The sequence below is a fragment of the Syngnathoides biaculeatus genome, chromosome 19, assembly GCF_019802595.1.
Source record: "Syngnathoides biaculeatus isolate LvHL_M chromosome 19, ASM1980259v1, whole genome shotgun sequence".
Taxonomy (NCBI): Eukaryota; Metazoa; Chordata; class Actinopteri; order Syngnathiformes; family Syngnathidae; genus Syngnathoides; species Syngnathoides biaculeatus.
In genome coordinates this window covers 14,575,845-14,588,152 of record NC_084658.1, presented here as the reverse complement: position 1 = coordinate 14,588,152, position 12,308 = coordinate 14,575,845, and the positions used below count along the sequence as shown (strand labels likewise).

The window sequence follows — 12,308 nt, the reverse complement described above, 5'->3', positions numbered from 1 at the left end:
TAATAATGACTTGATTTAAAAAAAAAAAAAAAAAAAAGGGGGGGAGCAAAAGGGACAACAGCTGTGACCTTGTGTGACGGACTGGATGTAAATAAAGAAGCGCTTGCCAAAGTTTGTAAATGCCACAACACGCCTTTCGTTGTCTGTCGCGCGTCCGCCTGTGTGTATTTTCATATTTATAACTTATAGCGATAGCCTTGGCACGGCCCTCGCGGACACCGCACAAGCTTTGCATTGTTGGCCGACTTTCCGCGTTCCAAAGATGCGCCGCCCACCGGTTAGGGGGGGAGGGGGAAGCCCATTCCCCCCCCCCCCCCTTTGATGGCCGCTGGCAGTGAAGTGAAGCATTCATTTTTATTTTAGCGAGGTGGACGGCGGCGGTGCGCCGCCGCCGGGCGAACGGCGCCGCGGCGCGCCGGTTTTATTTCAACTTCGCGATAACATAAAGGCAGTCGACGGTGGATTTCCAGCAGCTCTTTATGAATTCATAATTTTATGGGCGTCGCAGCAGAAGCGCAGTCGCTAGGTACTGTTGGCCTGCTCCTGCTCGAAGAGCGCCATGGCGAGGTGGGATCTGGATCCGAGTCCCTCCAGGTTGCTGAGCACGCACCTGTGGTAGATGTCCTCGCTGAAGCGCGGGTTGCACTGGCGCTGCACGTACTTCTGGACCAGCGCCGGCTCCACGGCCCGGAAGACGTGCAGGCCCGAGTAGCGCACGAAGACGTCGTACACGTCCATGCTCTCCAGCAGCTCCTCGTTGTCCAGCGCCTCGGCGGCCATCTTGGCCCGCGTGCTCATGTAGTCGGCGTTGTAGAAGCAGGCCTCGTCGAAGACGCGGCGGTCGAAGTGGCCGTCGCGCAGCGCGTCGGCGTTGGGCGAGGCGGAGGGCTGCTGGACCACGGCCGGGTTGAACTCCTGGAAGTGGACCGGGAAGAAGACCTGCCAGCTGCTGATGGCGTTCATGCGGCAGCGGTTGAGGAAGTCGGCGTTGACCTCGGTCCAGACGCTGGCCAGGAAGAAGAGCGTGTCCACCGGGTGCTTCTTGGAGATGACGTCCATCAGCTTGACCTGCGAGGGCACCTCCGTCTTGACGCTGATCCACGGGATCTTCACGTCCGGGTAGCGCTTCTCCGCCTCGCCGACGGCCGCCTTGGCCCCGGCGAACACGTCCTCGCGGCTGACGCGCTGCGCCTCGAACGGGTCGTAGACGAAGAGCACGGTCAGCAGGGCGTTGTCGTGCGTGTCCAGCGCGTTGGCGGCGTACGTGTCCAGGAAGGCGGCCACGTGCTCGCGCTCCTGCGCCGTGACGGGCAGGATGAGCTGCACCCGCGTGGCCTCCGTCACGTACGGCATGGGGATGATCTCCACGGCGCTGAGCGGGCGCAGCAGGTGGACCCGCTTGGCGATCACCTGGCTGTGGCCCTTCTGCGTGTACGCTTCCAGCGCCAGGTCCAGGATGTACTCCATCCCGCGGGTGGGGTCGAAGCGCCGGTAGCCGTTGAGCAGGCGGCGTTTGAGGAAGCGCAGGCGCGGCTGGTAGCGGGCGTTGAGGCGCTCCAGCGCCACCTCCAGCACGGCGCCCACGTCCACCCGGTCGGCGCCGCGCAGCTCGCACTTGGGCGAGCCGTCGGCGCACGAGAAGATGTGCTCCTCCGTGAAGTACTCCCAGTTGAGCACCTCGAAGCGGGTGCGCGGCGTGAAGGGCGGGTTGATTCCCACGGGCCACGTCAGGCCCGCCGGGCCCTCGGGCGTCAGCTCGCTCAGGTTGCTGATCTGCATCTGCGCAAAGTAGACGCAAAACGCGTCAGGACGACGTTTTCCCCCTTTCGAAAGGTGACTCGGCTGCGGGCTTGAGTGCCTTGCTCAAGAACCCTCGGGCGCGGTCACAAGTATCGAGTATCAAACCCGCAACCTCCCTCCTGCCGTGCGGGTGACTCATCTTGCGCTGACTGTGGGACCGCATTACAGAAGGTGAGTCATTGTATATTCAAGGCTTCATTTTTCAACTGCTCCACCCAAATATGTATTTTTTTTTGTTTGTTTGTTTGCGTGTGGGGGGTGCCGGAGTACGAAGGTTCTGTGTGCACAAATTCCGGACCGCAAAGCGCCGGGAATTCAAATGTACGAGATCCGCTGATGTGCGTTCGGGATTATTATTTAACACACGACATAGATAAAATTTCAGGTTCTACTGAGTTCTGAACTCAAAGAGTCCAAAGCGCTAACCGTGGCGCCCCACAGAACCACAACCGCTTGCTATCGGGTTCCGACCTGCAGCTCCCGGATCTGGGCGTAGGTCGAGTCCAGCTCGAGCTGGCTGAAGCGCTTGTGCAGCCGGTACATGAGGTTGGGCTCGGACACCGGGTGCACGGTGAGGGCCTCCCGGAACCGGGCGCCGTCCTCGCGCTCCGGGTCGGCGTTCTTGCCGAGCTCGAAGTAGCGGTAAGTCGTCTCCTGCCGGGAGAAAACAGACCGGTTTGGAATTCTGCGTCAGCGGAAAAAATGCGCCCGGGGCGCGTGTTCAAGTGAGCGACAAAAGCGTCAGAAATAGGACGCCGTTCAAATCGGGACTCGGGTTTCCCCCGAAATGCGCCAGAGTGACGCATTTTATCCAAATTTCGAATACATAACAATGGCCGGCAAGGTCACCTGGTGGACCTCGACGCAGCTGAGGCCGAGGTAGTCGATGATGCAGCGGCCGAGCCACTCGTCGGGCCGCACGCTGAGGATGTCGTTGCGGCAGGCGTCCAAGTGCGGCTGCAGCCGGGCCAGCAGCCCGCGCGACAGCAGGTAGCCGTAGCCGCCGTGGCAGTAGCGCGCCTTCTCCTCGCCGCCGATGAACTCCTCGGCGCGGCCCATGTAGAGGTCCCAGCCGGCGCTGAGGTGGTCGGCCAGCCGGATCAGCCGCCGCGCCTGCATGTACGTGTCGTCCTGGGCCAGCAGGAACCAGTCGTAGTCGTCGCCGTGCTGCCGGTGCAGGTGGCGCACCGTCTCGTACATCAGCCAGACGGGCCGCTCGTCGCCGTGCGCCACCACCGCCATGCCGTGCGGCACCTTGGCGCTGCGCAGGCCCGTGAAGAAGAAGGTCCGCGGGAAGTGGTGGGCCACCGTGCGGTTGACCGCCACCGCCAGCGTGTTGAGGGTGGCGCGGGACGTCAGCACGCCCACCAGGAGCCGCTCGCGGATGCCCAGCTCCGTGTGGATGTAGCGGGTTCTGCGGGGCGGGGAAAGGGGCAACGGAACAGAACCGTTCATTTGGACTCACTTGACAGCATTTGGCGCGTAATTCCAAACGAGGCGTGTGGACCCGCCGCATTCCTCCTTTGTCTCTCATGTGCCGCATTTTCAAAGAAAATATTCCCCCCCCAGGTCGACGGCACGTAACTCAAACGCCTCGTTTCGCAAGGTGCGTTTTTGCTCAAAGGCGCGGCGGGGCGAGTGTCACGAAAACACGCAGATGGACGTGGAACCGAGGCCGAGCCCCAGAAACGTTTATCGGCCTAATATTAAAAACATAAAATTGTAATCAAAACTTCAGGTTATCATGAAATTGGAGGGCATCACATTTTTTTTGTTCAAACCCACGCAACAGATTCGAACAGGGAAACACGAAAGCGTGAAGCAGATGCGCGACCCACGAGGGCACCCCCGCCGCGTGTCAGCGCTCCCTGACGTGACGTCATCGCCATTGTTTGAAGCCGCTGACCTCTGCTGATGTCACGTGACGCCTCAAAGGTCGCGTGCGACTCACCTCAGGACTTTTTTGGGTTGCTGGTTCGGGTCCTTGTGGTAGGGCACGATGCGAGGCTGGAAGTCGTCGTCGTCGTCGTCTCCGCCGCCTCCTCCTCCTCCGTCATCCCCGGGGTCCCTCCGAGCATCCCCCCTGCCCAGGTAAGGCTTCACCCCGTCGGCCAGCTCGCCCCCGCAGGGGTCGCCGGCGCCCCCCTGGGTCCAGGACACCATCAGCAGGCTCAGGCTGCAGCCCAGAGACAGGCCGAGGATCAAGGGTAGAGCCGGCCGCAACATGGCCAAAAAAGACGAAATCCGCATGGCTGCTATCCTTCTTTCTTTCTTCTTTTCTTTTTACTTTGTTCCTCCGAGATTGGCAAAAAATTGCTCGCGACCGCACCGCGAGCATCTAAACGCAGCGAGGCACAATGGAGCCACTCAGGTCCAACACGCGATCCATATTTGACAAGTCCACTTGGTCCCTCTCTTTTTTTTTTAACACACACACACACACGAGAGAAGACAAAAATAAGAACGCTTCAGTTATCCACGGACACGCACACTCGTGTCACTGTCATCCTTTTGTAACACGCCTACAACGGCGACCGAACATTATCTTAATTCATTTTTTTTGTTTGTTTTATGGGCAAGCGACGTCCACCTCAGACAACAAGAAAAAAGACAGAAAAAATCGTCTTCGGCCACCATTTAACACCCACACGTCAGTCCGCGACGCCGTCGAATCGCGATCTTCGTGACAATACGCGACGTTTTGTCGAATCCGCGAAAAAAGGGGAACAAAAATAATGTCAAGTCGCCGAGGCTAGCTCGAGGTATCGCTTCCCCTCCTCCGACGAACTAACTCAATAAATCATCCGTGGGCTGTCGGAAAACGGCGTCGAGCTGGATCATCCATGTCTCGTTCGCCGTCCTCGCTTCCTCTTTTTTTTTTTTTTGTTGTTTTTTTTTTTTTTAGTTGCCACGCTCAAGACTTCCAGCCTCTTCCTCGGTGCTCCTCCTCATCTCCGACCGAGCATCGGCGCTCGCTGGCCGGATATTCTCTCCTCGGAGCGTCGCTGTATAGAATGATTTAAAATTGCTATCATCACATATAGTTATAATACATTAATATCACGATACTAGAGTGTAATCACAATATGGTTTATTTTTTATTTATTTATTACAATGTTCTTGGAGGAGGTAACACTAGCGTCACAAGAGTGTTATAACAACCTAGCTTGACCAAACGCGCCTGCGTAGCGGCCATGTTGGCAGGGGCGACGTTCCCGTGAAGGCAATCCTTGACATCACTTTCATCACATAACTTTTTAATTTCTCAACCAATTTTCGTTAGATTTGCTTTTCGTTGGCTCGGCGCCTGCTTTCAATGCATGACTTTACATGAATTAAAAAAAATTACGGGTGAAAACTCGATCATTTCTCCCGTACGCGGCACAATGCGCGGGAGGGTTTTTCCCCACCGTCCACTTACATCGAATACGCTCAAGATTTTGCCCCTACTAGCTGAGTGAAACTAAAGGCACGCACTCCAAAACAAGGATTGCGCATGTAACTGTGATTACTAATGTAACTGATTACATCTGACGTCACGCCGCAGTAGGCGGAACCCTTGAGACCATGTATGGCCAGTCTGGCGGCCCGGCTAGCGGCTCCTTCCACCCGGCGAAGTGAACACGCCAAGTCGCTGCGCTCCCGAGGCCGCTATATCGTAACGTAAGGTGAGAAAACGCCCGAACAACCGGCGCCCGATTTTCCTCACATTAAACTGCGTCAACCGCGGAGGTCGCCACATTGACGGACAGCGGCGCCGACTCGGTAACGTTTGGAGCCGGTTATCCGGGGCCTTGCATGTCGCTGTTAGGGGCCTATCTACGGTTGGCTAACCTTTAGCTCGGGTTTATGGTCTCTCGCGGTCCAGTTCAGAGTGGACTTCCTCATTTTGGCAACATAAATATCTTAAATAAAAGCGTTGAAGGTGTTGCCACGAGCCGAGCCGCTCGGGAAATGTTGAATGATGGCGGCGGCGCGCAACGCGATGCTAACCGGCTACATGGCTAACATTGTGAGAACAACGTGCGAGCAGGTGGGGACACAAGGCTGACGTCATTTGCGCGAAAAGGTTCTTAAAAATCACTTTTTTTTATTTTTACAAAATGACAAACCAAAAGAGTGATGGTTTGGCAATTGTTTATTGTCTATAAATCATCGAACGACTCGGGGGGTGACGTTTACTTCATAACACTGATTAAAATGGATGCCGTGCTCGTGTGTGTGTCGTGCATAAATTCAAATAATGATTTTAATGCCAGCAAAGATAATTTAAGGATTCTTCCAGTGATGTAAATATAATTTTCCTGGGACAACAGGGGTGAGCAGAACATCACATTTGCTTGGTTTAGAATTGATTTTCAAGACCAAAACAGACTAGAAATGTCGAGTTGAGCACAGGGTTGAATACATATCGAAAAAGTTGAAGCATTTGTATGAAAAATGTTACACGTGAGTCGTTCTGGCGGCTCAAAACAAACTTAGCCGAAGCGTCTTGTCAGACGGTTTGACCTGTTTTGTGTGATTTTGGTGGATCAGCCCAGAACGGAGCGAAAATGCCTTCGGATTTAGCCAAAAAGAAGGCGGCTAAGAAGAAGGAGGCCGCCAAGGCCCGGCAGCGCACCAAGAAGCCGGACGAGATGAACGGCGAGGCCGAGCGGGCGGAGAGCCGGCCCAACGGGGCGGTCAGCAACGGTAAACTCCCGGAAGACCAAACGTTTTGACGTCCCCGCGGTCTTGAAATATCTCCGGCGGTTCGTCGCGCAGGCGTGGACGGCTTGACCAAGGAGCTGGACGAGTTTGAGCTCGCCAAGACGGAGGCCCGGGCGGTGACGGGCGTGCTGGCCTCGCACCCCAACAGCACCGACGTCCACATCAGCAGCCTGTCGCTCACCTTCCACGGCCAGGAGCTGCTGGTCGACACCAGCCTGGAGCTCAACTCGGGCCGGCGCTACGGCCTCATCGGCCTGAACGGCACGGGTGAGCGCGGCCCGGCCGCCGCTTCGCCGCCGGGCGTCCGCCGCTGACCCCTTGGTTTCCGGTCTCCCAGGGAAGTCCATGCTGCTCTCGGCCATCGGCCACCGCGAAATTCCCATCCCGGAGCACATCGACATCTACCACTTGACCCGGGAGATGGCGACCAGCGAGAAGACGGCGCTGCATTGCGTCATGGAAGTGGACGAGCAGAGGATCATGCTGGAGAAGGAGGCGGAGCGGCTGGCGCACGAAGACTGTAGGGGGCAACGTGAAGACTACGAAAAAATGCGCTAAATGTATATCTTATTTTATTTTTTTTACCGTCTTTCCCCAGCCGAGTGCGAGAAGCTGATGGAGCTGTACGAGCGTCTGGAGGAGCTGGACGCCGACAAGGCGGAGGTTCGGGCCTCGCGGATCCTCCACGGTCTGGGCTTCAGCGCCGCCATGCAGCAGAAGAAGCTGAAGGACTTCAGTGGCGGGTGGAGGATGCGCGTTGCGCTCGCCAGGTGAGGGGCGACCCCCCCCCCCTCCCCACCTTATTCTTTTCCTTGCGATTATCGCAACTCGTGTTAGGGCCGCCCTTTTACTTTCTGTTTGTATGTCGTCTGCAATTTGTGCTAAAAATTGATGCTAGTTTTGTTAGCACGTCTATGGCATTTAGCAAATATTGCTACTCGTGTTTTGGTCGTGTGGGCTCCACCCTTTTATTTTCTGCCTGTATGTTTTCCACAGTTTGTGCAAAAAAAAAAAAAAAAAAACTTCAGCAAAATGGATGCTAGTTTTTTAGCCCGTCTATAGCATTTTGCGAATAGCGCTACTTGTGTTTGGGCAGTGTGGGGTCCACCCTTTTATTTTCTGTCTTTGTTTACTACAGTTTATGCTAAAAAAAAAAAAAAGTTCAGCAAAATTGATGCTACTTTTCTTAGCCCGTCTATGGCATTTTGCATTATCGCTACTCATGTTTGGGCCGTGTGGGCTCCACCCTTTTTGTTTTTAATCCGATTTCTACAGTTTATGCGAAAAAAAAAAAAGTTCAGCAAAATTGATGCTCGTTTTGTTAGCCCATCTGTGGCATTTTGCATTATCGCAACTCATGTTTGGGCCGTGCGGGCTCCACGCTTTTTGTTTTCAGTCTGTTTTGTACAGATTGTGCTAAAAAAAAAAAAAACTTCAGCTAAATTGATGGTAGTTTTGTTAGCCCGTCTGTGGCATTTCCCGCAAAGCGGGAGGACTAAGATGGCGGACGTTCATTAAAAACAAGTTACGGGGAGGATTGGGATTGAAAGATTGTTGCCCTTATGCGATGACGTCACACAAAAAGCCCAAGAAAAAGCGAAACTTGAAAGTGTCAAAGTACTCAAGTACTTGGACTTGTGTGCATGTTGCAGAGCGCTGTTCATCAAACCTTTCATGTTGCTGCTGGACGAGCCCACCAACCACTTGGACCTGGACGCCTGCGTGTGGTTGGAGGAGGAACTCAAATCGTAAGTCGCGCGCCAAGCATTTTGCAACCCGCCCGCGCAGCGACGCTGACCGATTCCGTCTCCTTGCCGGTCAGCTTCAAGCGCATCCTGGTGCTGATCTCGCACTCTCAAGACTTCCTGAACGGCGTCTGCACCAACATCATCCACCTGCACCAGCGGAAACTCAAGTACTACACGGTGAGATTGAGCGGCCGAGCCCGGCCCGGCCCGGCGGAGGGAAGGCTTGACGTTTGCGTTTGGGCTCGTTCAGGGGAACTACGACCAGTACGTGAAGACCAGAGAGGAGCTGGAGGAGAACCAGATGAAGCGCTTCAACTGGGAGCAGGACCAGATAGCGCACATGAAGGTAAACGCGCGCCTACTCGGGTTTCCTCCCTACATCCCAAAAATATGCAACATTAATTATTAACACTCTAAAATGCCCCGCCGGTGGGATTGTGAGTGCGACTCTGCGTGCCCTGCGATTGGCTGGCGACCAGTTCAGGGTGTACCCCACCTCCTGCCCGTTGATGGCTGAGATAGGCTCCAGCGTTCCCCGCGACCCTCGTGAGGATAAGCGGGGAAAAAAATTGATGGAATCCATATATATATATATATATATATATATACACATACATACACACAAGAGTTCAGACGCAAAAGCAGATATGTCCATTTTTGTTGTTTCTGTAGGTTCTTTGATTTATGTATTATAGAAATAAATGGATGTTATAGATGAAGATTTATATATTTACATAAAAATATATATATCATATATATGCAGATATATCCACTTTTGTTTCTGTAGATTCTTTGATTTATATTATATAAATAAATTTGTTAAATATACACAGGTTTATATATTTATATTATATAAATTTATGTATTCGTATATCTTTATATATATTATATATACAGATTTATAAACTTTTGTTCCTTTAGATTCTTTGATTTATATATTATAGAAATGCATTATGTACACAGATTTATATTTTTATATGAAAAATATCTATTATATAAATGTATATATATTACTATTATATAAATCGAATCTACAGAAACAACAAAAAATGGATAGATCTGCAATAGTACTTCCTTAAATAATGTCACTTTATTAATTTTCCTTACGTGCATTGAATTTTCATTGAATTATTTGTTTTTACTGGTGCATTTTTAAGTTCTTGAGAAATTGAATAACGAATAAATGACATAATAGAGTACTTTACATATTTTTACCTTTTTTTTATTACTGTACATTTTCAAAAATTGCAATTTACGTGAGGGGAATACATTTTTTTTCCCCTAATAGTTTATACATGAAATGAATTTTTAATGTTTAAAATTGTCACACTTTTTTTTTTTTTTTTAATTTAGAATATTTTTTTCTGTTAGTAATTTTTAAATAATTAAAAAATTGTTTTAAAAAATCCTACACTGTTGAAGAATTGAATTGCATGATTGCACTTTTTTTTTTTTTTTTTTTTTAAATTAATAAGCGCATGAAAAAGGTGAATTTCCTGCCCTCAGAACTACATCGCCCGGTTCGGTCACGGCTCGGCCAAGCTGGCCCGGCAGGCGCAGAGCAAAGAGAAGACGCTGCAGAAGATGGTGGCCTCGGGCCTGACTGAAAAAGTTGTCAATGACAAGGTACGCGGCGACGCCGGCTCCCTCTAGTGGTGCGTGAAAGATTTGCTGCCCGAGTCGGGTTCAGTTGTGTTTAACTTGAGTTGAAAACATTTAAGAATTTTTGAATCGTGACGTCCGCCGCGATCGGAACAATAATTTTATTTTTTTGGTTTTGTTTTTTTGCGCAGACGCTGTCATTTTATTTTCCTCCCTGTGGGAAGATCCCCCCTCCTGTTATCATGGTTCAGAACGTGAGCTTCAAGTATGGTGACAACATGGTGAGTACGAACATTTTGGATTCTGCAATAATTAAAAAAAAAAAAAATCTAGTTTTCACACATTGGGTACGTCGTACGCAGCCGCATATATACAAAAACCTGGAGTTTGGTATCGACTTGGACACCCGGGTGGCTCTGGTGGGGCCCAATGGTGCCGGCAAGTCCACCCTCCTCAAGCTGCTCATGGGAGAGGTACGCAAATCTAGTTGGTTTTTTTTTTCCATTTATAAATATGTGTGTGTAGATATATATACAATTTAAAAAAAAAAAAAAAAAAAAGATAGGTCACGTTGAACGAGGAACATCATTGCCTTTTTGTAAATTAAAATTTTCCTCGTAGTTGCTTCCCACAGACGGCATGATCCGCAAACATTCTCACGTCAAGATCGGCAGATATCACCAGGTAAGAAAAAGACCTTGAAAGTACCGCAATTCCCGGCCGATGAGAAGTTTACGCAGCGATGCGGCTAATTTGCGCATTTTTTTTTCTAACGGGCGGAAGTGGAAAGAGTGAGAATGAGTGGAATATATGTGCCGAAGAAGTGACTTTTATCGGTTCGGCCCTGTTAGCGCTGTGCTAGGGTGTTACTGCCGCGTCTCAGTGATTTTTACCAGTGTTTTTTTTTTCTTTTTTTATTAATTTAACTGGCCCTGTTAGCGCGGCGTTAGCGTGAGTGCGGCGGCGTTAGCGTGAGTGCGGGGGCGTTAGCGTGGCGCGAGCGTGAGTGCGGCGGCGTTAGCGTGGCGTGAGTGCGGGGGCGTTAGCGTGGCGCGAGCGTGAGTGCGGCGGCGTTAGCGTGGCGCGAGCGTGAGTGCGGCGGCGTTAGCGTGGCGCGAGCGTGAGCGCGGCGGCGTTAGCGTGAGTGCGGCGGCGTCAGCGCGGCGGCGGGGCGCGAGTGCGGCGGCGTCAGCGCGGCGGCGGGGCGCGAGTGCGGCGGCGTCAGCGCGGCGGCGGGGCGCGAGTGCGGCGGCGTCAGCGCGGCGGCGCTAAACTCGGTGTACTGTCTTTGTAATTACCTCGTGTTTCAATGTGGGCACTTGTAGCTTTTACGCAGCTGCGGCCCACGTATGTACCAAATATTTTCTTTCCAAATGTACTAGGTGAGGCTTATGACCAGGTGCGCTCTGTAGGCTGGGATTTACGGTAAGCAAAACCAAAATGTGTGGTGTCAACTTTTTATTTTTTTTTTGCACGTTATCATAGCACTTGACGGAGCAACTGGAACTGGACCTGTCACCCCTGGAGTACATGATGAAATGTTTCCCCGAGATCAAGGAGAAAGAGGAGATGAGGAAGATCATCGGCCGCTACGGACTGACGGGGAAGCAGCAGGTCAGGATCGGGACGGTGGCGATATTCCGAGGCGCGACGCGAGCAGACTTCCGAAGTGTCCCCTCGGCCCTCAGGTGAGCCCCATCCGCAACCTGTCGGACGGGCAGAAGTGCCGCGTGTGCTTCGCCTGGCTGGCCTGGCAGAACCCGCACATGCTGTTCCTGGACGAGCCCACCAACCACCTGGACATCGAGACCATCGACGCGCTGGCCGAGGCCGTCAACGAGTTCGACGGCGGCATGATGCTCGTCAGCCACGACTTCAGGCTCATCCAGCAGGTAGGCGGAGCCCCGAGGGCCCCCGAACGCCCCCCCCCCTCCTGTAGGTGGCGCTCATGCGCTCTAAAAATCCGCTCGCCGCCGTTTTTGCAGGTGGCCCAGGAAATCTGGGTGTGCGAGAAGCAGACCATCACCAAGTGGAACCGCGACATCCTGGCGTACAAGGAACACTTGAAATCCAAGATCGAAAAGCAGCAAGCGCATGACATTTAACGTGAGTCACCTCGGGAAGGGAAACCGGGTCCGAGTACGCCCTTTTTTTTTTTTTTTTTTTTTAAACGGCACCCTCTTGTCCCGCCCCTTCCTCCTCAGGCTGCACTCCCGATTGGCCGAGCGCATATTGTGGAACGCATTCCGTTGTGCCGTCAAGTTTTTACTTTCTCCACCACCACCACCAAAAGTTCTGTTGGCCCGTTCACGCAGGAGCTTTTACGTCATATTTAAAAAAAAAAAAGTTGACTTTCTTTCGGTGTCAAAGAAGTTCTCCCTTATTTAACAATGTAATGCAATAAAGGTCGTCTCAATAAACGGAACATGGACAAAAAAAAAATTGCTC

General features: G+C 52.2%; 2 protein-coding genes across 3 annotated transcripts; one reads left to right on the top strand and one right to left on the bottom strand.

Annotated features, from left to right (window-relative positions):
• Window positions 1–459: 459 nt before the first annotated feature.
• chpf2 (chondroitin polymerizing factor 2) lies at window positions 460–6,314 on the bottom strand. 2 transcript variants are annotated; one of them, XM_061804686.1, is made up of 5 exons: window positions 5,635–6,314; window positions 3,752–4,805; window positions 2,650–3,214; window positions 2,272–2,454; window positions 460–1,779 (listed from the first exon to the last, which is right to left on the bottom strand). In XM_061804686.1, the coding sequence occupies exons 2-5, from the start codon at window positions 4,048–4,050 to the stop codon at window positions 523–525; spliced, it is 2,304 nt and encodes a 767-aa protein (XP_061660670.1). In that variant the 5' UTR covers window positions 4,051–4,805; window positions 5,635–6,314; the 3' UTR covers window positions 460–522. The 2 variants fall into 2 exon arrangements, with proteins under 2 accessions (XP_061660670.1, XP_061660669.1); XM_061804685.1 differs by lacking the exon at window positions 5,635–6,314 and having other exon boundaries at window positions 3,752–5,340.
• On the top strand, window positions 5,348–12,302 carry abcf2b (ATP-binding cassette, sub-family F (GCN20), member 2b). Its single transcript, XM_061804687.1, has 16 exons — window positions 5,348–5,468; window positions 6,337–6,492; window positions 6,565–6,777; window positions 6,848–7,030; window positions 7,109–7,280; window positions 8,163–8,258; window positions 8,333–8,435; window positions 8,509–8,604; window positions 9,765–9,884; window positions 10,052–10,141; window positions 10,223–10,333; window positions 10,482–10,544; window positions 11,346–11,474; window positions 11,549–11,752; window positions 11,846–11,966; window positions 12,065–12,302. Exons 2-15 carry the CDS (start codon window positions 6,354–6,356, stop codon window positions 11,963–11,965), a joined length of 1,839 nt encoding a protein of 612 aa, XP_061660671.1. The 5' UTR covers window positions 5,348–5,468; window positions 6,337–6,353; the 3' UTR covers window position 11,966; window positions 12,065–12,302.
• The last annotated feature ends 6 nt before the right edge of the window (window positions 12,303–12,308 follow it).